This window comes from Corythoichthys intestinalis, chromosome 17 (assembly GCF_030265065.1).
Source record: "Corythoichthys intestinalis isolate RoL2023-P3 chromosome 17, ASM3026506v1, whole genome shotgun sequence".
NCBI classification, from domain to species: Eukaryota; Metazoa; Chordata; class Actinopteri; order Syngnathiformes; family Syngnathidae; genus Corythoichthys; species Corythoichthys intestinalis.
The window spans coordinates 36,872,992-36,900,197 of NC_080411.1; the positions used below are offsets into that span (position 1 = coordinate 36,872,992).

Sequence of the window (27,206 nt, forward strand, 5' to 3'; positions counted from 1 at the left end):
TACAAGTAAACACGTAAATAACAATAATACATTGCAAATAAACAATGAGGTCAAATGCTGATAACATTAGCTAGTGCAAAAGAATGGAATGTAAACAGATTCAGAACACTGACTCCGCCTTTCCAACATGATTCAAAACGAGAGTTACTTCTGTAACTAAGGTTCTATGAATTCCGGATGACCGCCAGAGGGCGGTGCTTAGCACCTGGATATCTACGTGTGCGCAGCACAAAGGTCGAGAATAAAATACCAACAAAGTCACGCCATTGGACGTGACCTGGGTGACGTCAGAGGTCGATAAGAGCCCCGCTCACCCAGCACTAGTTCCTTTTCGGAATGTACTCGCAGGGAGTCTGAGTGACAGGCAGCTCTGGCGGTCATCCGGAATTCATAGAACCTTAGTTACAGAAGTAACTCTCGTTCTATTTCATTCCTTCTGACCGCCAGAGGGCGGTGCTTAGCACCTGGATGACTTTATACCAACAATGTCACGAAGACACCACACATACCGAGGATCAGTCACGGTGAGAGGAAGCCGACAGCACTACTGAAGCTACCGGGTGAGGAGCTGCCACATTCACTCTGTAGAAGCGGGCAAACGTACAAGACGATGCCCACGTTGCTGCGGAACAGATGTCATTCAGAGGAACACCTCTCAGTGCCGCCCAGGAAGTTGCCATCTTCCTTGTGGAATGGCACGTGACTTTAGGAGGCTGAAGACCTTTGGATTCATAGGCCTGAAGAATAGCTTCGACAACCCAATGTGACAAGCGTTGCTTTGAGACTGTGCAGCCTTTATTTTTGTCACCAAAACATACAAAAAGAGCATCTGTTTTACGAGTGCTTGCAGTCACGCTAATATAGTGCTTCAGCATACGAACAGGACATAGCAAACTTTGCAAATGTCCGTCAGGTTCACTCACATCGTTAAACACAGCCAGGGTAACTGGCTGGTTAATGTGAAAGGCTGAAAGTCTCTTCGGTAGAAAACTCGGATTGGGCCATAATGTAACCCCAGAACAGTCAGGATTCCACTTTAAACAGTTCGGAGAAATCGATAAAGCATGTAATTCACTCACTCGCTTCGCTGAAGTAATTGCGAGGAGGAACGCAGTTTTTATTGTGACCCACTTAAGGTCAGCCCCATCCAAAGGCTCAAAAGGGGTTGAACACAAACCCTCCAGGACTAACGGAAGGTCCCACGTGGGGACGCGTGGTAATCTTGGAGGCCGTCGACGAAGGGCACCCTTCAAAAACCGACACACCAGGGAATGAGAGCCCACTGATCGGCCATCCACCAAAACATGGTGGGTGGCTATCGCAGCCACGTACACTTTTAAGGTTGATACAGAAAGTCCCTTATCAAGAAGTTCTTGTAAATAGCTAAGTAATATTGGCACAGAGCAGCGCACAGGATCCACATCGTGATCCTTACACCATTTATTGAACAGTCTCCGCCTGTTACTGTAAAGCGCCCTCGTGGACGTAGCACGAGCATCAAGTACAGTTTGTACAACCGCCTCTGTACAGGACTCTAACAGAGAGTTCGGCCCTTCAGAGGCCACAGGTACAGGTGAAGACGCTCCGGGTGGGGGTGCCAGATGCTCCCCTCCAACTGGGACAACAGGTCCATTCTCTGGGGCAGAGGCCAAGGATCCCCATTGAGATGTTTGAGAATCAACGGAAACCACATTCTTCCTGGCCAGAACGGAGCGACCAACAACACCCTGTGATTGCTCTGGCTGATTCTGTGCAGAGTCACCATTAAGAGAGGAAGAGGCGGAAACGCATACAGGAGAGAGTCTGGCCATGAGTGTGCTAGGGCATCCTGACCTAGTGGACTGTTCGGTTCCGCAAGGGAAAACCACAGTTGACAATGAGTGGTTGCTTCTGAAGCGAAGAGGTCCACCTCTGCAACACCGAACCTCCCCCATATCTCCTGAACCACAGCAGGGTTCAACCTCCACTCCCCAGGCGGTGGTTTCTGCCTGGAGAGTAAGTCTGCTGCACAGTTCCGCACCCCCGGAAGATGGACTGCCCTGAGACTCAGAAGGTGTGGAAAAGCCCACAGGAGAAGTTTTTGAGCCTCCACCAGTGAGAGAGGAGATCTGGTCCCCCCTTGGTGGTTTATATGGTAGACAGTGGACGTATTGTCCGACCGAACCAGAACATGCTTTCCACTCAGCGCAGGGAGAAAATGCTTGAGACCAAGTCGAACAGCACGAAGCTCCAATACATTTATGTGACAAAGTCTCTCCAGTGGGGACCAAACACCCCTGATCGTCCTGTGGTTCCACACTGCTCCCCAGCCTGAAAGCGACGCATCCGTTACAACCACTTCTCGGCGTGAGGGAAGAGAACCTAACGTGACCCCTTTGCATATGAACTGCCTGTCCATCCAGGGCCTTAGAAGTCGATGACAACGCCCTGAGAGAGTCACAAGTCTGCGTTGATGTCGGGTGGGATCCAATCCCAAACCGTTCATCCAAATCTGTAACGGGCGCAAAAACAAAAGCCCCAATGGCACCACAACTGATAGTGCAGTCAGTTTCCCCAACAACTGGAGGACGGTCCCGTATGACAGACTCGCACTGTGTCTGACACGCGTGACCGTCCGGAGAACGTCGTCCACCCTTTGTGGCGACGGAGAGGCGGTCATAGTTAAGGAGCTTAAGCTCATGCCGATGAAAATCACATGTTGGCTGGGAATCAAAAGACTTTTTGAAAGGTTTACCTTGAGACCTAGTTGCTTCACATGGTCCAACAGCAGCGTGGTGTGGCTGAGAGCTTGTTCCCGAGTCTGTGAACACACAAGCCAATCGTCCAAGTAAGGAAGAATTCTGAGGCCGCGGCTCTGCAGGGGGGCCAGCGCCGCAGCCATGCATCTTGTAAATGTCCGGGGAGCAAGAGAGAGGCCGAATGGCAGCACTCTGTATTGGTATGCTTTTCCTTCGAAGGCAAAGCGAAGGAAAGGCCTGTGGTGTGGTACCACTGGCACGTGAAAATAGGCGTCCTTTAAATCCACACTTGTAAACCAGTCTCCTTGAGTGATTGATTGGAGAACGTCCGTCGTGCGAAGCATGTGAAATTTTAGACGCTTGAGGTAACAATTTAGTGATCTCAGGTCGAGGATAGGGCGAAATCCGCCGTCCTTCTTCGGAACAAGAAAATAAATTGAATAAAACCCTTTCAACAGGTTTGAACTGGGAACCAACTCTATAGCATCCTTCTGTAAGAGTTCTACGATCTCTTTTCTGAGGGCCATACGTTTCCCTGGATCTGACACAACTGTTGTCTTCACCCCATTGAACTTTGGGGGACGACGCTTGAACTGAATAGTGTAACCTCTGAACAGAGTTGAAATGACCCATGGGTCTGGAACAAGGGCGACCCAGCGTCTGAGATGGAGTTCGGTAAAATGGCTGAGGCCCTGGCAATGGTAGTCAAACTCTACCGTTCCTGCCCCTACTAGCGGTAGAGTGCTTGGAGGGGCGAGTGTGTTGAAGTCTGTGAAATCGGTCGGCTCTTGGAGGTCTTCCTGTCGGCTCCCGAAAAACAGGCCGTAGAGAGGAATGTCCATCCGCAGAAACTGGACGTGCAGTTCTCGGCGCAGGTGGAGCCCTGGTAGCAGAGTGATAGGTAGGAGCACGTCTGTGGGGGGGCCTGGAAGCTCGTTGCAGGTCAACAAACTGTTGCCGGGACCTGTTGGCTTCCACAGCTCTCTCAAGGGTTTGTTGGGCTGCTGGGCCAAACACTTGACCCGGAACAACAGGTAGAGTGCGAAGCGCACCCCTACACGACTCAGTCAGAGGAGACTGTGCCAACCATACTTGGCGTCTGGTCACAGTAAGTGTCGACATGAGTCTGCCAAGTTCTCTGGACATATATGCAAATGTCTGGAGGGAAGCATCGCTCAGGTTCTGTAAACTTTCATTGACACCTGCAACCCTCAATGACTGTGAAAGGGCCAGGGCAAGGTGGGAAAACGTATTACCCAAGCGGCCAATCCGAGCCGCAACATCATAGGCCTTGGTAAGGAGATCATCAGTCACCCGGCACTGTGGGCGCGGGCATCGTGCCTCTGCGCGGGCAGCATCTGCTGGGTCCACTATCAGGCTCGCGACAATGCTGTCCACCGACGGCATCTTGTTTAACCCATATTGAGCAGCATCATGCATAGAGCTGAGTGCCCTACAGTCTTGGGACAAGTGGGTGGACGACTTAGGATCCGTCCAGCAAAGCTGAAGCTCATTGATATAGGGTTGTGATGCTGGCACACAGAATTGTGGTTTTTGAGCGGTCTTAAAGAAGGCATTAGAAACCGAATTCTCAGCTGGTAATGTCTCAATACCCAGTTGTGAAAGGGCTAATTGGACAGTTTGCTTTATGAAAGACAAACCAGGACTAGAGTCTGGGGGTAGGGACTCGGAAGTGTCAGAGTCCGCTACCGAGGGGCATGGAGAAGGCCCGATGTCAAGGTCACCACCATAGGTAACATCTCCGGTCCTAAACAGCGAGTCACTTGCTGCTATGGACACAACGTCCTCTACCAGGTGGCCAACTACACTGCAGTGCTCCTGCTCAGGCACGCTATCAATGACACCTGTGTTTGCACACATATCCCCCCCTGGCTGTAAATTCAGGAGTAATGATTTAATCTGAGCGAACTCAGAGGCCAAAGTGTCAACCTTAGCAGATAGCATGTGGTCGGTATCACAAGCCTTCTTTGATGAGGTGGCCCCAACATGCTGCTTCTTATGGCGCTTGGTCGTCTTTTTTGGGCTCGACGCCAACGCGCCGTGAGAAATTTCATTTTCCACCAAAGCCAGTCTAGCGGACCTTTCCGACAACGGGATGCAGACACAATTAAGACACGCTTCCTCGGTGAGCGCCTTTCTTAAATGCCCAACACCTAAACACGACGGGCATAAAGTGTGTCCGTCTTCTGGGCTCAGGTGGGCTAAACAGCGAGCACACGCGTTCACGAGCGGTCCCGACATGCCTACACACAGTGCGAGCCCTACTCACGAACTCCGGAGTGAGTCAGCAAAGTACGAGGCTCCCCGAGCGAATAACACTCGAGGACCAGTCCACAGTATTGAGGCTCGAAGCAAACAAGCCACTCGGTTACAGCTGGAGGAGGCGCGGAGCGAAAATACACTCACACACTCCCGTTGTAGAAATGCAAAGAGTGAGCAAAAACACTCCCGTTGTATAAATGCAAAGAGCGAGGAAACACTCACTGCACACCAAACAAAAATGGCGCGGAGCGGGAAACACTCACAGCCTAATCAATAACCCGGTTCGGAAGAAACCGCCGCGGTGACACATTAGCCAGTGCGGGCCCGCATGATTGGTGGAAATAGCCGCGGTGCTACATTAGCGTATCAGAGCGAAATATACTCACAACAATACAATCAATAGAGTCCGGAGCGGAAAACACTCACAGAAAATATGCAACTGAAGATAATCCAGAACGTGAAGAAATCGATAGTCCAGCCGCAGCTCGCAGCCTCTGGAGGACGTAATCCACGTAGCTCCAACCAAGCCGGTTTCGAGGCTTCCGGCGAGCGCGGTAATACGACCTTCGCCGATGCGAGAATGTAGAAAAAGGAACTAGTGCTGGGTGAGCGGGGCTCTTATCGACCTCTGACGTCACCCAGGTCACGTCCAATGGCGTGACTTTGTTGGTATTTTATTCTCGACCTTTGTGCTGCGCACACGTAGATATCCAGGTGCTAAGCACCGCCCTCTGGCGGTCAGAAGGAATGAAATAGAACAATTCTTTAAAAAAAAAAAAAATCTAGCAATAATATTATAGTATACTACTATATATAATAGTTTTATTATAATCATTGCCAATCAAATTTTTCATAAAGGGTGTCATTTTAAAGCTATTCTTAGTGAAGAATCTGAATTCTGAAGTATGTGGGGACCACTCCAGAAATCGTTATTTATATGACGAACATGATGTGCTTTTATTTTGAAATGTTCACTGGAAGTACGTTCGCTAAACCACTAACCGGAAGCTGTACACTCCGCAAAATAGCACTTTTCGTCATTGCATGTGGTGTCAGGATTTTTTTTTTAATTTTACGTTTGCAAATGCTGTTAACCAGCTAATTCTCATGTTTGAAGTGTCACCTTTTAACCGCAAGTTTGCGTTTTGGAGAAGACTGCCAATGTTTTATAGCAGGCTTTTCCCCATTAGCCTCAATGTAGCAATGTTAATGTTTACAGTAAACAATATACAGGGTGTTCCAAAATGGTTGCCGCCATTCTGAATGCCTATATCTTGGAAACTACTTGATGGATCATAATAAAACTAAATACACTTTATGTTTAAGGTCATAAGTTTTAATGGTTAAATGTAAAAAGAAAAGTACAAATATTTGTTGGTTCTATGACAGATTTTCATAAATATTCAATATGAGTGCCGCCTGTAAAATGCCTTATCAAAAAGCCTTTTCTTTTGAAGTGAACGCCACTTCTTAACCTGAAAAGATAGAAATCCCAAACGTTACACACACAAACTTGAAATGTTTCTACACAGGCTGTAAAAATTTGTGGTCATTCCAACGAAAATTGTCAAAATTATTGGCCTACGAAATGGTGTCAACTATTTTGGAACGCCCTGTAGATGTGTTTCCATATTTTGTATGTCTGAACTTAAATTCTACAGCGTGTTGATGACCAACAAACAGCTGTCCACCCACGCGGCGATAAAACGCAGCCGTCAAAATTACCGCCTTCATTTTTATTTACCATGCAATAAATGGACTCATTGCATATCGCGACAGGCTTAGCAACTTCAATAAAACATGTCGTTAGTTAGATGGACTTACGATCTGCCTGCTTGTTGTCTCCTGTTGTCTTCCAAAATTACAACTGAGTGACGGCGCGTTAGGTGTTCATTCACGGCCGACGTGAAGCCAAGCTTGAGATTAAAGAGACCGTACACAACAGTGTACCTTCCTTTGTTTTGTTGAAATAAGTCAATGTTTTGGCCACTCTGGTGCTCTTTTTTGGCTTTGTGCCGCTTTCCCCGCTTGTATACCGAGCAGCCGATATAATCAACTTTCCACACATATATTTTTTTAAACCTTTCATTAACCGTCAATGGGATGTTGTGTTCGTCGATGCATTTACGTCATCAATGATGTCGACTACGTTGACTAGTCTGGACAGATCTAGTCTAATGCAGTCAATGGCAGTGAATTCTTGTCAGTTTTAATTACCTAGTGTTTTTATGATCCACGAACATAAATGTACGATCAAGCACATTTGTTACAGTTTTCCTAGTGTCTTATCCTATCCTGTTGTTGACATGTTATGTTTGGTATTTAAGGTCTTCACGAAGAAGTCGATTATAGTGAGAAGCTCAAGTTCAGTGATGATGAGGATGAGCACTCAGCCAGTGATAAAAACAAGATGTGGTGAGAAGCTGCTTTGTATTATAGGCGTGCTAAACTTAAAATAGTAGTACTATTACTATTACTATTTTTCCACCATATTAGAATTTCATGCCTATGGAAAAAATTGTTTTCCAGGCCTGAGTGGGAAAGGGAGAATCGACGCGACTGCCCGTCCTCCCTAAGCTCGGGTGAGGGCCCCGATGAGAGTTATTCTTATCAACATCAGGAGCCTTCGAGGAAGACCAACAACAGATATCTCTCTGCAGACACCCAAGTAACTACACACTAAACACCTTTTTTCCATACTTGCTCTTTCTTGGGACTACTTTTCTTAAAACTCATTATCTTGGCTGTTTTCGCCTTTTATTGCGAACCTCTACTCATGGGTCTCTGATGGACTATTACAATTTTGGAGACGAAGTTAAAAACAGGATTGTTCCTGTCTGTTACACCTTTAACAATGAACTAAAGACAACACTGAAAATTACAACGGAGTATTGGAGCCAAACAAAGCGATAAAAAATAGGCCCTAAGAGGTGAAAGTCGTTATATTACAAGAAAGAAGTCGTGTTATGACGAGATCAATGTCATATTACTACCTAACCTTATGTAATGTTACGTGAAAATAGTGCCGCAGTTAACTCATTCACTCCCAGCCATTTTCACCGTAGCAAGGCCCTTCGCTCCTGGCCGTTTTACTGGATTTTGACTGATTTTGCAAGGCCCACAGAAAATTCTGTTCTATTGCTACATAAACATGGAACCCACCAAAAGAAAGATTAGATTCTCTTCTTTCAGCAGAAAACAGTTCATATCTTTTTCCATTCTTTAGAAATCAGCATTAGAAAATAGCTTAGTTTGAACAATTTTCCAATTTCTGATGGAAAAACGGAGAAATTGAGCTTAGAAATTGAGCTTTTTGTGAAAGCATACATTTCAAACATAACTTTGACTTATATAGAGCTATTTTTCTCGAATTGAGAAAGAGGGCGCTGTGACGTGTACGGAGGAAGGAGTCCTCTTCACTATACAGCCGTACTGTTGTATGAGAAGGACTAAGGATTCAGCTGATTTTGCGGATTAATACGTTTATTTTTCACATCACGCCCGCCAAACGGCTGCAGAAAAATGTTGCTGTATGAGGGAGAGGCGTGTGCGCCTTTTTGGAGTTTCAAAAGGTTACCATTCACCGGTGGATATTGGCCAAAACAAGCCCTACTACTGTGGGACCATGGGACTTACGAGGAAGTGAGTAAACATCGTGTTTTGTATAATGTCAAATACTGGGATCATTTTAATACGGAGGTGGCTTCCATTTAGTGGCTGCAAGCTCCTTGTCCCCTTGGCCGACAACCGGCGGCTTGTCACACATCCCCCCGCCGGGCGAGCACTATAGTCAGCTTTTGCACTCTTGGAGTGCCCGGTGTTCTGTCAAATTTTCCACCCGATCAAAAATTGCAACTTCAAATAGCCGCGAATACAGCGATTACAAAGTAAACACTACAAACTTCCTTTAAATAAAGGACTACTTACATTTGATCATTGATAGGCATGTAAAAAGCTCTCCTCATGCACATTAGCTGCACAACAACTGCATCCGCCCACCTCCGGGGAAAGAGCTGTAAAATGCTCTCTGCCGGGCGGTTTGCTGATCGGCGAAGACAAATCGACAACCCAATCGTCATGTCAAATGATCCAGGCTAGTTAAGTGTGATTTTCCGCTTTGAAGACTTTGAAACATCTCTCTGTTCGGGTTAGCATGTCGGCTAGCTGTCACGCCTCTTGTTTTGTTTACATTCTCCGAAGTCGAGAAACGGAAATGACATAAGCCTGATTTAGGTGGCATAAAATATCGTTTGGGAGGTGCGACAGTAAAGGTGAAGTCGACAATTTTGACCATTATGAAGTAATTTTGCCATGTTGTCCTGAAAAAATGCATTTTTATTATTTCATATCCCATTTAGCACAAGACTGTTATTTGTCATGACCATGCCATTTATTTAGCAATTGGGGAAAAATGCGTAGATAAAAAGAACATCCTGGAAAAATATTGAAGTAGAGAGACAGAAACAATGACATTTTGTAGCTCTCTTCGTCACGTTTTCCTCGTTGTGAATAATTCCCTCTCGACGGGCTGACTGATCCTTCTCAAGCTATTTATTTAGCTATTGGGGAAAAATACTAGAATAAAAAGAATATCCTATGAAAATATTGGAGTAGAGAGACTGAAACAATGACATTTTGTGGCGCTCTTCGTCGCGTTTTCCTCGTTGTGAATAATTCCCCCTCAATGGGCTGCATACTAAATCAGATGAAATTGTGACCGCTGACGTCATCCACCTGTTGGGGACGCTAGAGCCCTATAATGGTAGGCGTGGCTAACCTGCAGATTAAAAGACTTAATTTATGTTCATCTGTGCTTTGCTAAATTGTTGTATATAGTCGAATCGTCTCAAAATATGATTCTAATTCACATAATAATCCTATTTAAGACTTTTTTCATCCTGTCATACGCACTTTAAGCTTTGTGCTTTGGAGCTAAATTGAATCACGACCCAGAGATGTGTTTTTTGTGGAAAAAAAACAAACCTAAAAGAGGTATAAATACGTCTTTGGGACACTGACACAATTAAAAATAGAACGTATTTATACGTTTTTGGGAGCAAATGAGTTAAGTATTTTGCCGTAATATTACAAGATTAAAATCGTAATATTGCGTGACAAGTCATAATATTACTTATGGATGCAGTGCGGCTAATTTAGCTCATTTAGTTGCTACGTACGTATTTGACTTAGCGCTGAAACGCATCCGTTGAAAGGAACAATTAACTTTGTAGCTACTATGAAGTATAAATACTTTTATTGATTATAATTTCACCACTTTATTCTTGTACAGTGATCCCTCGTGTTTTGGTGTTATTTTGCGTTTTCATTTCTCCTCTCTTTGTTTTTGGTGTGTCCAGTGTATTTATTCCGATTTAACAGCATTGGAAAGAAGATTTTTTTCCCCCTCCTTTTTTCCCCCAAAGTATCATTTAGAAAACAAACAAACAAAACAAAATTTAAAAAAATCCTTTTATGTATATGTATATTTTTATAAATGGTTTTTAAGCACTGGAAATGTAATAATTATGATTTAAATGATATATATGAAAATAACTCTTTGTACATGTATACATGCATACATCTTAACATTTGTAAATAAAAAACTTAAGGCTGCAGCTATCGATTATTGTAGTAGTCGCTAGCAGTAGTTAATCTATCAACCAGTTAGAATAATCGAATACCGGTAATCAGATTTGGAACATTTAATGTGTTGCAGAATAAATTTTCAGAGATGTAAAACAAAGGCTTGCTACAAAGTACAAAATAAAGAAACAATTTGCTAACTTGCATAGCAAACGTAGGCTAACTTAAAATGCTATAAAAGGCTAACGTTGTTTTGCAATGCTCTTAATCGTTCAAACACATATTCCCACAAAAAACAGCTAAATATACCGATAACCTATATTAAGAATGCATAAAAAAAAAAAACATTTGCTCAAATAAAAACTTCTTATGTTGGTCTTAACCGGGAGCAGCTGGATTTAGCCATTTCTTTTTCCCCCAAGATATTAAAGTTCAATCTATTTTGGCTGTGAGGGCTGCCACTGATTTTTCATCCCATTTCTCACACTTAAACTGGATTATTAGTATGTCGATCGCTGCCAACAACGTTTTTAACTAGTGATGCACGATAATGCATTTTTCAACCGATACCGATAACCGATAATTTCCTCCTCATTCCAACCGATAACCGATAATGTCAAGCCGATAATTCTATTAAAAGATTTATGTAAAATTTTAAAGTATACACAAAAGAAACTATTACTGTGCAAAAATTTAATTTATTGCTCTTTTTTCAACATAAAGTATGAACAAGTCGTCAATTCAAACATCTAAATAATGACAGATTGTCTGACATTGTGTAATGGTAAACCTTTGGCAACAATTACTTACAGAGTAAATACCTAAGTTGCACAAAAATGTGTTTAAAAGTAAGCCATTCCTAACATATATAACATTAATCCGCTGCAAAACACACCTCCTTAAAACTAGTCAGTTTTAAGTGTAAATCTATTGGCAATAAGTGAAATTATCTGCCATCGCTTCAAGTGTATTTCTCTCAGATTTCTTGGAAGAAAAATAGCTAGCTGAAAATAATCTTAACAGCCTTGTTTTAAGCAATACATTATTATACTTAATCCTAAAAAAAAAAAAAACTTGAAGAAGGAAAGATTTTGAATAATATTTGTGGCTACAGAATATTGATTTAAGAATTTGATTATCTACTGTGACTGTAATTGAGCAGAGAAATAAGTTAAATAATTTGAAAAGTGATTGCTAATGTTATATGCTTTGTTGCACACTGTGAAAATGATTACCTCAAAAGAGCGAGTTGTCATGTACCCATTCTGCAGCGCTTTGTTTACATTTGCGGCTTTCACGACATTTGCGTTACAGCAGCTAAACTGCTACACGGCAGTACTATTTGGACGGAGTTGGAGCTCGCATCCGCGTGCGTGTTGTTTTGTGCCTGAGTTTTATTAAGCCGAAAATAAAGGCAGCGTTACAAAGTCATCTGACCGCTCGTCATTTCACATTCTGAATGCATTCTTGACTGGCTGACTTCGTTTTCTCCATGTTTAAACTATCTTATAACCACTGTGCCGTCATGATAAGCTTGCTTACCGGACATCACTTTTTCATGAAGAATGGTGGTCGTATAAACTGCATTATTTCTTTTATCCAGGGCTTTGGTTCTCGGGTCATTAAGGTTAAAAAAAAAAAAAAAAACGTCTCGTCTCGGCGGCAGCGGCAGCTACATTCGTACCGGATAATCCGCCCGCCCCGGCCGGTTCGCCGCGGCGTATTCAGGTCCTGGCTCTGCTCGCACGCTGTGGGGCAACGCTCGAGAAACCGGGGTGTTCGCCGGAGGTCCAGAGGCCGGGGAACCGGGCTCGGCCCGCCCCGCCTATGGCGAGGCGGCGGCGGCCTGCCGGACTGGCCAGAGCGGCGGGCTCCGTCGGAAGACGGCTACTTGCCGACTATCGGTCTCCAGTAGTGCCGGTGTTTAGCCTTAGATGCGAATTTACCACCCGCCTTGGGCTGCATTCCCAAACAGCTCGACTCTGTATCGTCACAAGCCCTGTAGTTCAACTTAGTGTTTACAATAGCTTTAGCATTCCTGCTAGCAGCAGCCTCGTATTTGTTCCAAAATTCTTTGTGATGCAGTTTTAAATGGCTGCTGGGTTAGTGGTTTTGAATGAGGACGCGTTCTTTCTGCCTCGTGGAACTTCTACGGTACATGTTTCGCAGATGGCGAGAGCGTCGTTTTTTTAGTAACAGCCGCCATAATATTCAACTACTTCTTGTCTTGTAGCTCCGCCTCCTCAACCCCTCCTCCCTCAGGGGCTTCAGAGAGGGGAGGGGTTGAGGAGGCGGCGTGCTGAATTCTTCGGTTGCGCACATTTGGAGGCAAAATCAAGTATATAATTATCGGATTGCATTATCGGTTGAATTTTTTTATTATCTGGATTATCTGTGTGACGTCATAATTGCCATTATTGGCCTATAATTATCGGTGACCGATATTATCGTGTATCTTTATTTTCTACATTCAGTCCCAACAGAAGAATCACAGCGAGATTGTACCTGACCCCGAAGACCACCAACGTCCGTCTCAGCCTCCAGCCAGGGCAAAGTTCGCAACGCCCGAGCTCTCTGAGGCAGTCGAGAGGGCGCGTAGACGTCGCGAGGAGGAGGAGCGCCGTGCCCGTGAGGAACGGCTGGCGGCCTGCGCAGAGAAGCTCAAAAAGCTGGATGAGAAATTTGGAAAGACCGAAAGGCAAACCTCGAGGACAGAGGAGGGTCACAAAGATGGAGAGGGCAAAGAAGCCCCCTTGTCTCCCAGCAGGGATCTTATTAAAGCCTCCCATGACAACTGCCAGTACAATACAAAAGGTAGCAAAATAGAGACATGACATTTTTATGATATTTGTTGCAATATATGAACATTGTGGTTTAATTGTTCTCCAGATGAATGCTCCTCAGACAACTCACCTAGCCCTAGTTTCCGCGAGGAGCTCAGTTTCCCCGCCTATCGCAGCAGTGAGGATGACAGTCAGGAGCCCCCCTCCCCGTCTGGGGATTACAGCGGACACCCTAGTTCGAAGCCTGTTCCACCACGCTTTCAAAAGCAACCCCAACAGCACCAGCAGCAGGTAAAATGTCCTCCGTGATTATTCTCCATATTTGCTATTTGTCACAGTTTCTGTGTTTTCTTCCATTTAAGCAGTTTTTTTTAGCTATCTTTGAACCTAGATCGAAAAATGTGAAAACCACGAAAAACTGGAAAAGAAGCAAGCAAACTAACAAAAAAACCCATAAAAACTGTAAAACCTGCAATAACCAAGAATTGTGAAAAACCAAATAACTGCAGAAAAACTAGATTTAAAAAAAAAAATGAAAATGTGGAAAACTACTGTACAAATAAATGTGAAAAACAGAAATGAGTTAAAATGGATCGTCCAAGAGTGATAAACTTATTCTAATAGTTTTGATTTAGTTTTTAAGAGCTACAGGATTGGACGTCTATCATCGTCATAGGCACTGAAATAGTTAACGATAATAGCAGACAAATTCTACTAATTTAGACAATGACCGTTCATGTTACTCTATCAAATGATTGTATTTACACTATTTTACACAGACCATTTCGTTTGTCATGCCCGTTTTGCAGGAGCAGGCATACAAGATGCAGCACTGGCAGCAGTCTGGCCACCAAGGCTCATCTGGAACAAGCCACACACAGCGGGGCTACTATCCACCCCACGTCCTCGGTTTTGATCCCCTCTGGATGATGATGCCCACTTTCATGGATCCCCGCGTCAGCCAAGGAAGATCACCCGTTGACTACTATCCTGGTCATATCCACTCTTCTGGTGTGTGTGACTGACTCCTGGAAATGATCTTGTGGTTTTCTTTTGTGGTTCTCAAAGAGTATGTTTTTTTTTTTTTTTTTTTTTTTTTTTTTTAAAAGCAGGAATGATGAAACCTTTGATGCACCAAGATCGCCTGAACAGTCCCAGTTCTGATGAAGGTCATTCCAACCTGCACCAGGAGAGAAGAACCCCTTCTGCAGAGCCGTATGGTGTCTGGAGCCAGGATGGCTACCCCTTGCGCAGTTTTACTCCACCTTACCAGAGGCAGCATGACAACCAGGACAACGGTCAGCTTGATGACAGGTCAGTTATTCTTCTTTTTTTACGTGAATTTTTCATTTATATAGATACAGTGGTACCTCTACATACGATCGCTTCGACACACGAACTTTTCGACATCCGACGTAAAATTTGACTCGCCATTTGTTTCTACATCCGACGACATGCTCGAAATACGACGACAATGGCAGCACCGCAGACGAATGCACGGTGGATTTTCTTGTGTGACAAATCAACACTGGTTTCAGAAAAGGTTGGTACAGGTGGTGAAACAAGGAAAAAGTTGACGCTTACCTTCTAAATGAAGATGCAAATGACAGAAAAATATGAGCGTAGGGTGGGCATCCTTGAAATGGCTCAACAATACATCTCCACGGTCCTCCTCCGACCATCGTTCGCCAGTCTTTATAAATTAAGCTGACAATTCTTATTGTGGTAACATCTCCAGAGAAATCGCCAACTTCGCCACGTTTTTATCATTTATTTCACAACTTATTCAAAACAAAAACACCTTCTGTCTGCCGCAATTGACGTTGTTCTCAAGAAAACATTCAAAGTGAAAGTGAAACTCAAGCTCACCGGTCTGTCTCTGGCAGTCAGCGCCGCGGTGCGTTCAGGGTCAGCAAAAAACGTCCGCCACATTAGAACCCGATTCGTTACATTAATACAGGAATTATTATTATTATTATTATTATTATTATTCCGATTTTGATTTATAATTTATTTGTTTTGCTATGTGTAATTGCCATTTGTAGTAGTACCAGCAGTATTTTTTAAGGATTTAGTGAAGGTTTTTGGGCTGTGGAACGAATTAATGGAATTATAATGTATTCCTATGGGAAAATCCTGCTCGACATACGACCATTTCGACTTACAAACAAGGTCCTGGAACGGATTAACTTCGTATGTAGAGGTACAACTGTAAATCAAAAGTAATACTATCAACTAGTGGAGTTAAGATACAATGTTAAATGTCACCAAAATGACATAAAACATTCAGCATTTTACATGTCAATAGTCATTATCGCAATTTTCTGCAATGCACATTTTAGCCAGCAGATGACATCCGTTATGAGCCGACTTTTTGACATTGCTGGATTCCATATACAGTGGTACCTTGACATATGATTGCTTCGACACACGATCTTTTCAACAGCCGACGTAAAATTTACTCACTATTTGTTTCTACGTCAGACCACATGCTCTAAATGCGACTATTTATGACATTGTTTTCCCGCAAGACGGACGCACGGTTTTCTTGTGAGAGAAATTAACATGCATTCCAAGAAGGTTAATGCAGGTGGTGAAAAATGTAAAAAGGTGATGCTTACCATTGAAATGAAGACTGAAATGATAGAAAAATATCAGCATGGCGTGCGCGACCGTAGACTGGCTCGACAATACGGCCATAGAATGTATACGATCTCGACGGTCCTCCTCCGACCTCCGTTCGCTTGTCTTTATAAGTTTAGGTGACAATTATTATTGTAGTAACATCACCAGTTTCGTCAGGTTTTTAATAATTTATTTCAGAAATTGTGTAACACAAGACGCCTAATGTCCGCTGCAGTTGACGCTAACAACAGAACATTCAAAGAGAAAGTGAAATCTCTACTGCACCTAACTTACTGTCATGTCTGCCATGTGGTGCGTTCAGGTACAGCACGCAAAACACATCCGCTACATTAGAACCTGATTCGTTAGATTATTAGAGGAATTATTATTATTATTATTGTTATTATACTGAATTATTATTCCTATTTTTATTTATTATTTATTTGTTTTGCTATGTGTAATTGCCATTTTTAATAGTACGAGCAGTATTTATTCAGGATTTAATGTAGGTTTTCGGGCTGTGGAACAAATTAATGTAATTATAATGTATTCTTCTGGGAAAATCCTACTCGATATACGAGCATTTCGACTTACAAACAAGGTCCTGGAACGAATTAAATTCTTATGTCGAGGTACCACTGTTTTGGTTTACTGAACTTGTGTACAGACGGAGAGTCAGTTTCTTTCCGAGAGCTGTCACCATACTCAACTCGAGTTTGCTCTGAAATGTCAGTGCACTGCTAATGCCACAACATTATCACATGCATCTCACCAAGTAATATGTTTTCAGACGTATGCAGAGGTACCACTACCAACAGGCCAACAGTAGATGATTAATGCATGCAAGACAATTGAAAATAGCAACACATATAATCCACATCACTGATAACACAATTTGTTCCTGTATCAGTCATAATTTATTATCAGTGATATTATACTTACTTAATATAATGCAGTCTTAAAAGTCAAAACCACAAGTAACAAGCTTTATTGGATAATTAGATTTCTTTACATTTGGACAAAAATATGTATACTATTGTGCTCACATTGGATAGTTTTAGGTAGCAGCACTAATTGATGCATTTAACATTTAACAAAAACAAAATTGAGTGGAGAGAAGCTAACATAATTTTAATGTTTTTTCTAACTAATTAAAAATGTACTACCTAGTGGTATCTCGATATCGTGATACAAAACGGCCCTATCGCGGAGCACTACTGTCGGCCAAATTATCACAGTGATCTACTGTTTTATCTTTGTTCTGCAGAAGCGATTTAGCCTCTTCCCAGCAGGAGATTTACGAGGACAAGGTCAGTGATGGTGTGAACCATTCCCAAGATGATCACCATCACGCCTTCCAGAGTCGAGCCTCAGAACGAGACCACATAGACCAGGCGCTGCTGACGGGTGTTCAAATTCACACCCAGCAACATGCAGATAATGAATACCCCAAAAAAGACTCACAAGACCCTAATCTGAAGAGTAGTCTTGATTCGCAAGATGAGAGCTTTGATGGTTGTAAGCACAACTGGAAACGAGACGGAGGAATCAGTGCTCAAAGCCAGTGGTCCAATTCCAGTACTGGTGGCGGCCAGCCTATAGAGACCTCCGGGCGCATTTTGACACGCAGAACTGGACCAATTAAGAAACCAGTTCTCAAGGCTCTGAAAGTGGAAGACAAGGAGAATGAGAAGCCCAAACAGGAGCCTGAAGAAAAGCCTGTTCCATACCGTTTGGAAAAGGAAGTCCTGACCAATGTCTACGACTTAAAGAAGGACAGTCAGTCTGTCAGCAATAGGCGTTCTGGGTCGCCCGTGGTGGTAAAACAGCTGGAAGAGAAGCAGCATCAGCCTCCGGCTCCAACTAAAGTAGAGCGGCCGCAAGTAATCGCCCAGAATGAGAATTCTTCCAGGGAGAGCGTCTGGGACACAAACAAATTTCAGCTGCCGAGAGATGTTCAGGAAAATGCGGAGGCTCAGGTCCCTCGACGCAACAACTGGATCTTCATCGATGAAGAACAAGCTTTCGGTCCTGTCTCAGGTTCCGGAAGAGGCCGCGGAAGAGGTTTTAGGGATTTTAATTCTCGAGGGGGAGGACGCGGAGTTCGAGGCGGAGACAACATCAGAGGCGCCTACAACAACGGCACCGGTCAGGCTCAGCGTACGGGCAGAGGCCGAGCCCAGCTGAGAGAGCTGAAGGTGGAGGAGTTCCAAAGAGGCAAACCACGAAGACGTAATGTCAGCGAGACACTCAGTGAAACCTCTGAGTATGAGGAGCTACCTAAGAGACGGCGACAGAAGGGCTCAGAAAACGGAGAAAGTTATGCTGAGTCTGGAGACTCTCGCAAAGTTGACCGGGAGTCTTGGAGATCCAACAAGGTGTACACGGAAGACCAGGTTGCGGCTGATTCCAGAGAAAAAGCCAAGACCAGCAGAGGTTTCGGCGGTCGCGTGTTGCCTCCCAGGCTGAATACTGGAAACTATACGAGAGGCTACGGCGGCTCAAGAGAGATATCCACCTGGAGGGGTCGCGGTCCCCAGTTTGGTAGCAGCAGTGCTTCCATGCAAGAAAACGGTTACGGTCCCAGAACGGATGCTTCTTTTTCACGTAAACCTGCTGAACGCGAGGCTCTCAAGTACCCCACAAAATTTACTGGCTCTTTCCTAGAAAATGGCTCCGAGGATCGGGAGGGAGAATACTACTTTGACCCTGAAAACCCTGACAGGCAGGCTCTGAGAAGGCGGCGCCCCCCACGTCAAGACAAACCTCCACGGTTCCGCCGCCTGCAGCAAGAACGCGAGCCGGGTTCCAACCAGTGGACCGGTGAAGAATACGTAAACGGAGACTTCACAAACCCCTGGCCTGGCCGTCCTAAAGCAAACGGGGAAGACAACTGGTCCAGCGGCCTCTATCCCGGAGGGCGCGGCGGCCAGCCCTCCCAGGCAGAAGAATGGGAGACAGGATCGGACAACAGCGATTTTGGCGACTGGAGGGAGAAGCAAGGAGGGAGCGGCGGCACACCCGTGCAGGGACACGTCGACGTTCTTTCAGACTCATGCCACGGCGAAGCGGGTTCTGTCGAGAAAAGGGAGCTTTCCAAGCGAAGCTTCTCCAGTCAAAGGCCGCTGATTGAACGCCAGAACAGAAAAGGCGAACCCTCAATGCTAGAGACTAATAAGATTGCACGTGCTCCTGAAATCCCACAATCTGCTTCCTCAAGCAGGAGTGACACTTGGCAGAATGGAGGGGCCTCTTGTAAGAGGTGAGAAACCAAACACTGATATTGTTAAATTCTTTGGACCTTCATACATTTCTTACCACTTTTTTTTCTAGTAGGAGCCCAGATGAATCAGGCCCCGTCTTTAGTATTGATCCGTCGGAGGAGCGGGAGCTAAGTGAATCCTCAGCAAGTACCTTTGACAAACCAGGATCCATTAAACCTGACATAGTGGAGCCTCTTCCTCAATACGAGCTGACTGCTTACCCAAGTAAGTATTTTACCTTAAAATGGGTGAAAATACCACACCTTCCATATTGAAGTGGGTTGATAAGGACTTTATGTGGCTGTATTTTAGTCGAGGACAATGCCGTGGGACCTATTTCAAATACAGATCCTTACCAGGATGCGTTGTCCAAAAAACAAAGACGTCCACAAGATGATGATAGACGGCGAAAGGAGGGAGTTGGTGTAAGTGCAAATTATCTTCTTGGGGAAAAAAGGGTGTCAAGAACCAACTGGGTTTTAAAGAAGCATTTCTCGTGCAATTCCTACGTTAGGTGACAGTGAAGAACAGGTCAGTTGCATCCAAGATGCCACCGCGCTTTGCCAAGAAGCAAGGGGGCATGAGCCTCGAACAACCAGAAGAAACACTTTCCTCGAGTAATTTGGGAACAGAAATCTGGGAGACGAACAGCTCCGGTAATTTAAATAATGCAGCACCATTCTGGATCAACATAATTATTGGTTTTCGGCAATCTAACATGGCTGTTTATTTCCCAGCTCTTTCAGTGCAGTCCTCAGGGGGAGACTCGTGGACTAAACAGGTGTCTTATACCGGTAGCGAGCCAAACTCTGAGGTACCACAAGAATGCCAGAAATATCAATCTTAATTTAGAAATGCTAACCCTCTCTTCTTGTTCAAGGACTCGGATGCAGGACCAGAGCAAAACAAAGAGCAGCACAAACCGGGGCCCATCGGAAACGAGCGCTCTTTGAAGAACCGCAAGGGCTCCGAGGCAGTGGATCGCCTGGAAGGCGGCCCCATCACCCCGGTCAATGGCGTGGACCTCCACGTGGACGCTGTGCTTCCCGTGCCCCCCATAGAATTTGGTGTCAGTGCCAAGGACTCGGACTTTAGCCTGCCGCCAGGTTCCACCCCAGTGCCTGTTTCCAACCCTGTCAATAAGCTTCAGGATCCCCTTGCCGTTAACGTAAGTAATGAACTTGAATTGTCGGCAATTGAATGTATCAAGAGTGACTTTGCTGCTGATTCGCAAAATGTTCTTGTTTTAGACTATTCCCATGCTCTGCTCAAATCACCTGCAGCCCGGCATTAACCTCAATCCCCTCTCCTTTCCAAGCACCGACCTCACACTTAAGGTATAGTATATTGTTATTATTTTTATTATTCATTTGTTATATTCAACATAACCCAAGAACGAATTAAGGGATTGTTATCAAATATAAGAATAACACTTTAAAAAAAAAGCCAGGTACTTTTTTAACCGGCTACTTTAGTACACATCTGTAAAACAAATTCTACAGATTTTATATAGAACATGCACAACAAGAAAGTCTGCTAGCATTGAATGCTAACATCTTGAATCATTCCTGAAAAACATGACTCATTTAAATATGTTCATTCAATTCCAACCATCCCTGTTGGAACGGATTTAATCCCTATTAGTGTCAGTGCCAGCGAACGCATTAAGATAGTTCTTGCATTGATTTTAAAGGTTACCACGGATAGAAAGACATGTAGTTCTTAAAAGATAAATGTTAGTACAAATTATAATAATTTGATATTAAAACTCCTCCTAATGTTTTTGTTTTAATAAAACTTGTAAAATTATTTTAACTAGTAGGTCATCACATGGCCACGCTGCCAGATTGCACACTGTCACTCTTTAACTACATTAACATGTCGTCGGTTCTGCCCTTCCTATTTGAACCTGAGTGGAACATTAATGAGAAGGACAGCAAAAGCAAAATGAACAGGAAAATCGGGATGATACGAGTAGTGTTCATGTGTCAAGTTTGCTAGTGACAGCACTCCCCTGCTCAAGTGACGAGAGCAGGAGTGTTTGGTGTCAAAAACTGTTTGCAGATCTTCACGGTAAACTATTGTGTGATCAAACTTATTTCCATATTATTATGGAGAGTTAGCATCCAGAGCTATAGCGTGCTTTATATATGATTAGGCATAGACTTCATAATATGGGTTTAGGTTTTGAAGTCTGTGGAGTAGGGTATACAGTGAAACACTGCAGTTTGATTATTTTTACTGCTAGCCCGGGACCATGCATCACGACACACGAAAACGTTTACCTCTACTGAGACGTCTAATGACGCCTTACCTTATTTTTCTCACGTAAAAGCAGATGTCCACATTGATCATCCTGCCGGTTGCTTCCCGGTGAATAAGTGACACGGAAAACGAATAAATGTGTTAAACTTAGTTTGGTTGCTAGTATCATTTTGCACATTTAGATCTAAGAGGCAGAGAAAGGCGTTCATATTCATAGCTCAGACCCGGCCGTTTATTGGCATAAGCTTCGGCAACTCCTTCACATAAACATAAGTATCATATAGTGAAAATACAACAAAAATAATATATATACCTCTCAAGAAAAAATGTTCACAAAAACAAAAGTGCTTCACTTTGTATGAATGAAGCTATATTCTCACGCAGTTAAACAACAATGCAAAGAGAACTGGCATTCACAAATTCACAATCAAAATAGATATGCAAAATACACATAAAACTTACTCAGACTTTGGTCAAACTGTATTTAAACATTTTAGCAACTCGTTTAGCTCAACAAATACACTGGATGGCAATATTTAGTCACAATGTACAAACTATGATGCTGGGAGCCATTATCAGGAGTCTTGTTTGTTGTGAAGACTACACTGAAATGAATGTGAGTCACTTAAGGACCCGCACTAAACAGGAAACTACAGCGTCCAGGGTTTCCCCTAGGATTTTTTAAAGCTGTGGTGGTGGTGGACTGCGTCTGAGTCGGACAACCCCATCATGTTGTAGAGCGGCGAATTTGTTTCGAATCATGACAAGTAAGATTTTTAAATTTTTTATTTATTATTTTTTTGTTTTTATTTTTTTTTTCAACAACCATAACAAAGATCTGCTTGCAAAGTTTGCATTCTGCCTGGGAACACTTGATTTTCCTGACTTAAAAAAAAAGGGGGGGTGGTCGGCAATAGGTGGTCAATTTTAGAGATGTCCTGATCCGATATTTGGATCGGATCGGATGCCGATATGGGCAAAAAATTGCGCATCAGTATCGGATCGGCCAACACGGGAAAAATTCCGATCCAGACTTCCGATCCAGGTTTTTCTAAGTCCGGTCCGGGTTTTACAGCGCACTGATTTACATAATCCATTCCAGTTTTTGTTTCAGTTTCCCTAAAATCCGGTCCGCATTTTACGGCACACCTTCAACACACTACATTTACATTACCGTCTCCCAATTTACCAAGAGACTTTATCGGTAAAAATGTCAGCTGTGTGGGATCATTTCACCTTAATGGACGACAAAGACGAAGAGGCAGAGTGCAACATATGCCACAATAAAGTCAAGCGTGGTGGTAAAGCTATAAGAAGTTTTAATACAACCAACCTAATCAAGCATTTAGCGAAATACCACCACAAACAAATTACAATATAAGAAGTATGTTAAGAAACCCGAAGACAAAAAGAAAGGTCCTACCCAACTAACACTGGCAGAAACTTTTGCTATGCTTGACAAACTGGCACTCGACAGTCCCAAAGCCCAGGGAATAACAAGTCATTGCCGAAGAAGTCATTTTGGATGACGAGCCATTATCTCTCGTGAGTAAAGACGCACCATCCAACACTTAGAACCACGGTACAACATGCCCAGCCGTCATTACATCCTTGAGCGATTCGGCCATGGAAGATTCGAGAACCATTCACAAACATCCAAATTCCGATTATTGAAATATGCCAAGTAAAGCGGAACTAATACACAGCACGGTCTTCGGGATGCAATGAGAAACGGACCGCATTGCGTCCTGAGAGTAAACATCATGCTTGTCATAGACCCGGGTAATGCCAATGCTCAACTCACGGCTTTAGCTCAACTCATGCCGCTGGATAAAAAAAAACACAAGAATACCTGACTGCTGCTGACAGCCGCTACAAACTACGTCAACATTGTTTTACTGTAGATAATAGATACCATATGTATATAGATCTAGATGCAAAATGACAGACTCGACGGCGTTAGCAACATTGAAGTATTGAAAACTAGTTGCGTTAGTAAACAGCCGCCATATTAAAGCAGGAGACTTACCCAGTAGGCTGTTGTGAACCTTCCAAGCGAACCTACAGTAATGAACTTTTTATCTAAAATACTCCTAAATCGGCAAAATCATGACTTGAATCTATCTTCAAAACAGTTTTAAACCTTTCACATGTCGAAAGTAGACAGAAGGGAAATTATGGAATAACGGGAGCAATTTTAATAACTTTAACAGTTGATTCGCAAAATTAAATGAAATGAATGTAGTTTAAAGCTGCTGATACAGAATAGGGACTTGAGTATTTTATTTACTGTTTTAAAATGTTAACTTGATACTGAAATAGTCGTTTATTTAAACCTGACAGGCCTTTTATACAATTTTTGTAACTAATGCACGAAACATTAAAAGCATCTAATAGCTTGGGGGGTTTGTGGGATTTTCCACTGAGGTTGTTTGTGTGTTTTGCTTTTGTAAGACAGTTTAAAATATTATTTGCACGTTTTACTGATTGACTATGCCATTTCTGTTTGTTATTTATAATGTTTTGTGTTTGTCACTGAATAAACAGGTCAGTTTCTTGTTACCAACCGTTGTGTGTTATTCAAACTCACCTAATTCAGCTGACTAGTTGTTATCAAGAGTACTAAAACCTTTTTCAACATGAGTCTGACAACTAAGTAAGGAGGCTAAATAACTTTAAACTTTAACACATGCTCAGATAGGCCGGCATCGGTATCGGCCAGTATCGGTATCGGATCGGAAGTGTAAAACAATATCTGTATCGGATCGGAAGTGCAAAAACCTGGATCGGGACATCCCTAGTCCATTTATAGTCAATGTGAGGCATGCTACAAGATGATCCCCCTGTTCCTCAAGTCTGTCTTCACCTACACAGGAATTAGAAAAAAAAAGAGAGATCTAGGGAATTAAAACACTCAAGCATCTCAAATGTACATTGTACATTCTGTACAATGTACAGTTGACCAAATGTCTTACTCAGTTCAATGAAGAAAAATTTCATAGTTCACTGTTGAGATGTACACTGTCAATGCAATGGCCGACGGTTACCGTCAGCAGCACTCCCCATTCATCAGTCTGTATCACAATATCACAATTTAAGGTAAAATAATACAAATATGATTATTAAAAATGATAGGTGCACGATTCTAAACACTCACCTTGATTTTTGTGGTACAGCCACAGCTTGAACGTTGCCGTTTTTGTCCATATTGTGTCCCAGCTTGATTTCCTGTTTGCTTTTTTGGTTACTTCTACCCTGGACTGTGCGTCATCCTGATCTGCGTCTCTACGTGCTATCTCGTCTCATTCAGTTTTTGAAAACCTTATCTCAACATTAAAATACTACACTTGCCATAACCATTTGGTTATTTCTACTCCTCCGAACGTGAGAGCTAATACATGCGCAAATGAAGAGCACCTGAGAGCATGAGCCCTCCTGTATGTTCCGAAATATTTAATTAGCCTCAGATGTTAATTAAATATTTCGGAACGTGACTGTCTAAATCATCATAACAATAATCGTCACTTTGCTAGCGGACACTCGTCCTCAGGAACTTTTCTCCTTCCAAAATGCTGTACTTCAATAACAATGAGTGACGTCAGCGCCGAACAAATGCTATGCTAGGAGTAGGACGCGACCGATTCGGGTCAAAAACACGCCTTAATGTACTTAAACATTACGTCAATGTCAGTATATTAAGGTCATTTTCACGGTTTTAAACCAGAAGTACATTCATTAACTTCAAATGCCTTTCTGTGGTTTTGTCTCCCGATTTCTGCGCCGAGCCGACGTACCAGCCGCAAGCTTTCAATAGAAGTGATAAGCTTTTCAAAATAAAGCGTGTAAAGGAACAATTTGTATTTTACATGCTATTTCAGACAACTTATGGTAAATCGTGCGTACAAATGAGCTTCATATATTCATTTATAAGTCATGTTAAATTATACAAATTAAAAATTAGAATGGATCTTTAAATCTTAAAAAAAAAAAAAAAACGCATTTGCAAGGCGTGGCGGCTTTTACTTTGGTGTGGCGGCCCGCCACGATAAATCCGAATGGCTTGATCGGTTTTTAATTTAAAACTCTCCATTGACACCTTGTGGTATATTTAAATCACTACCTTACATAGTTAAAGAGTGACAAGGTGAAGTACAGCAGCGTGGCCATGTGATGTCACCACCCTACGACGTCAACAACAAGGCGAGCTAGTAGTTTATTTTTTTATTTAAAATGTTACAAATTTTATTAAAACGAAAACATTAAGAAGGGTTTTAATATCAAATTATTATAACTCGTACTAACATTTATCTTTTAAGAACTACATGTCTGTCTATCCGTAGTACCCTTCATGTACGTGGTCCATGTTGCTGCCATCTACTGCTTCGATAGTCTAAGATTGCTTTCCCGTTTTTTTAGATGGAGTCGGCGCGCAAAGCATGGGAGAACTCTCAGTCACTTCCGGAGCAGGGTTCTCCAGGCGCAGGAGCCTCGGGGGTGCCCCCTCCGTGCAGCGTGGGCTCATCCAGCGGCGTCAGCTACAGCTCTTTCGGCGGGGTCTCCATGCCTCCCATGCCTGTGGCCTCCGTAGCACCTTCCATGTCCATGCAAGGTGCAACTTAAGTTCCTATGATATTGCAGTCTCATGCTAAATTGATGCTAATGCTAACTTTGTCTTTTCTTAAGGTAATCATATTCCTCCTTTGTATTTGGATGGGCACGTCTTTCCAAGCCAGCCTCGCTTAGTTCCACCCACGATGACTCAGCAGCAGACCTACCAACAAGTATGTGTGCATTGTGCACACACCGTCGCTGACTTGTCTTTAACTGTCTCCTAATGGCGGATTAATGCGTCTGTTTAGGCGGCAGCGCAGCAGATTCCCATCTCGCTGCACACGTCTCTCCAGGCTCAGGCTCAGTTGGGTCTTAGAGGAGGTCTTCCTGTGTCTCAGTCGCAGGAGATGTTCAGCTCAATTCCCCCCTTTAGGTATCAAGTGTGGCCTGATCTAGCGTCCATTAGGCCTGAACGATATTGGAAAAAACTATTGTTGCGATTTTTTTTAGGTTTGCAATATATTGCGATATTATATTGCGATATTAAAAAAAAAAAAAGATCTATCTTTTTTAAAGAAATTTTCAATAAATGACTTGAATAGCTGTTTGGAAATACTTTACATAACACACCGTGACCACAGTGTATTCATATAATACCGTTTAATTTGTGAATGATGAAGATTTCTGTATGAAGGTATCCAGGAAGTCATGTCTGCACAAAATAGATCATTTATTGAATACAATATTTTACACTTCAACAGCAGCAAATACATTAAATGATAAATAAAAGAGCAGGTGCATTAGTCCCCTAAGTTTTTGACAAAATATAACAATAAATAAAAACTTCTGTAAAATAACAACAAAGTTGTCAACATATTTGAACAAAAATATTAAATATGACAAATAAAAGAGTTGTTCACAAACTATAACAATAAATAAAAACCTCAGTAAAACAACAAAGTTGTCAACATATTTGAACAAAAATATTAAATATGACAAAAGAGTTCACAAACTATAACAATACATAAAAACCTCAGTTAAACAACAAAGTTGTCAACATATTTGAACTTAAATATTAAATCTGACTAATAAAAGTGCAAGTGCATTAGTCCCCT

General features: G+C 42.9%; 1 protein-coding gene across 5 annotated transcripts in view; it reads left to right on the plus strand.

Annotated features, from left to right (window-relative positions):
• The window catches only part of prrc2b (proline-rich coiled-coil 2B), a 50,748-nt gene that overhangs the window by 10,919 nt on the left and 12,623 nt on the right, over positions 1–27,206 (plus strand). For 2 of the 5 annotated variants that reach the window (XM_057819467.1, XM_057819470.1), the window contains exons 10-25: positions 7,349–7,436; positions 7,551–7,689; positions 13,079–13,418; positions 13,494–13,678; positions 14,197–14,398; positions 14,497–14,701; positions 17,280–19,274; positions 19,346–19,500; positions 19,588–19,700; positions 19,790–19,931; positions 20,013–20,089; positions 20,156–20,443; positions 20,526–20,612; positions 25,957–26,149; positions 26,224–26,321; positions 26,400–26,524. In XM_057819467.1, the coding sequence (XP_057675450.1) occupies positions 7,349–7,436; positions 7,551–7,689; positions 13,079–13,418; positions 13,494–13,678; positions 14,197–14,398; positions 14,497–14,701; positions 17,280–19,274; positions 19,346–19,500; positions 19,588–19,700; positions 19,790–19,931; positions 20,013–20,089; positions 20,156–20,443; positions 20,526–20,612; positions 25,957–26,149; positions 26,224–26,321; positions 26,400–26,524 (4,432 nt within the window). The remainder of the gene's footprint in view (positions 1–7,348; positions 7,437–7,550; positions 7,690–13,078; positions 13,419–13,493; positions 13,679–14,196; positions 14,399–14,496; positions 14,702–17,279; positions 19,275–19,345; positions 19,501–19,587; positions 19,701–19,789; positions 19,932–20,012; positions 20,090–20,155; positions 20,444–20,525; positions 20,613–25,956; positions 26,150–26,223; positions 26,322–26,399; positions 26,525–27,206) is intronic. The other 3 variants (XM_057819468.1, XM_057819471.1, XM_057819469.1) reach the window with 2 other exon arrangements.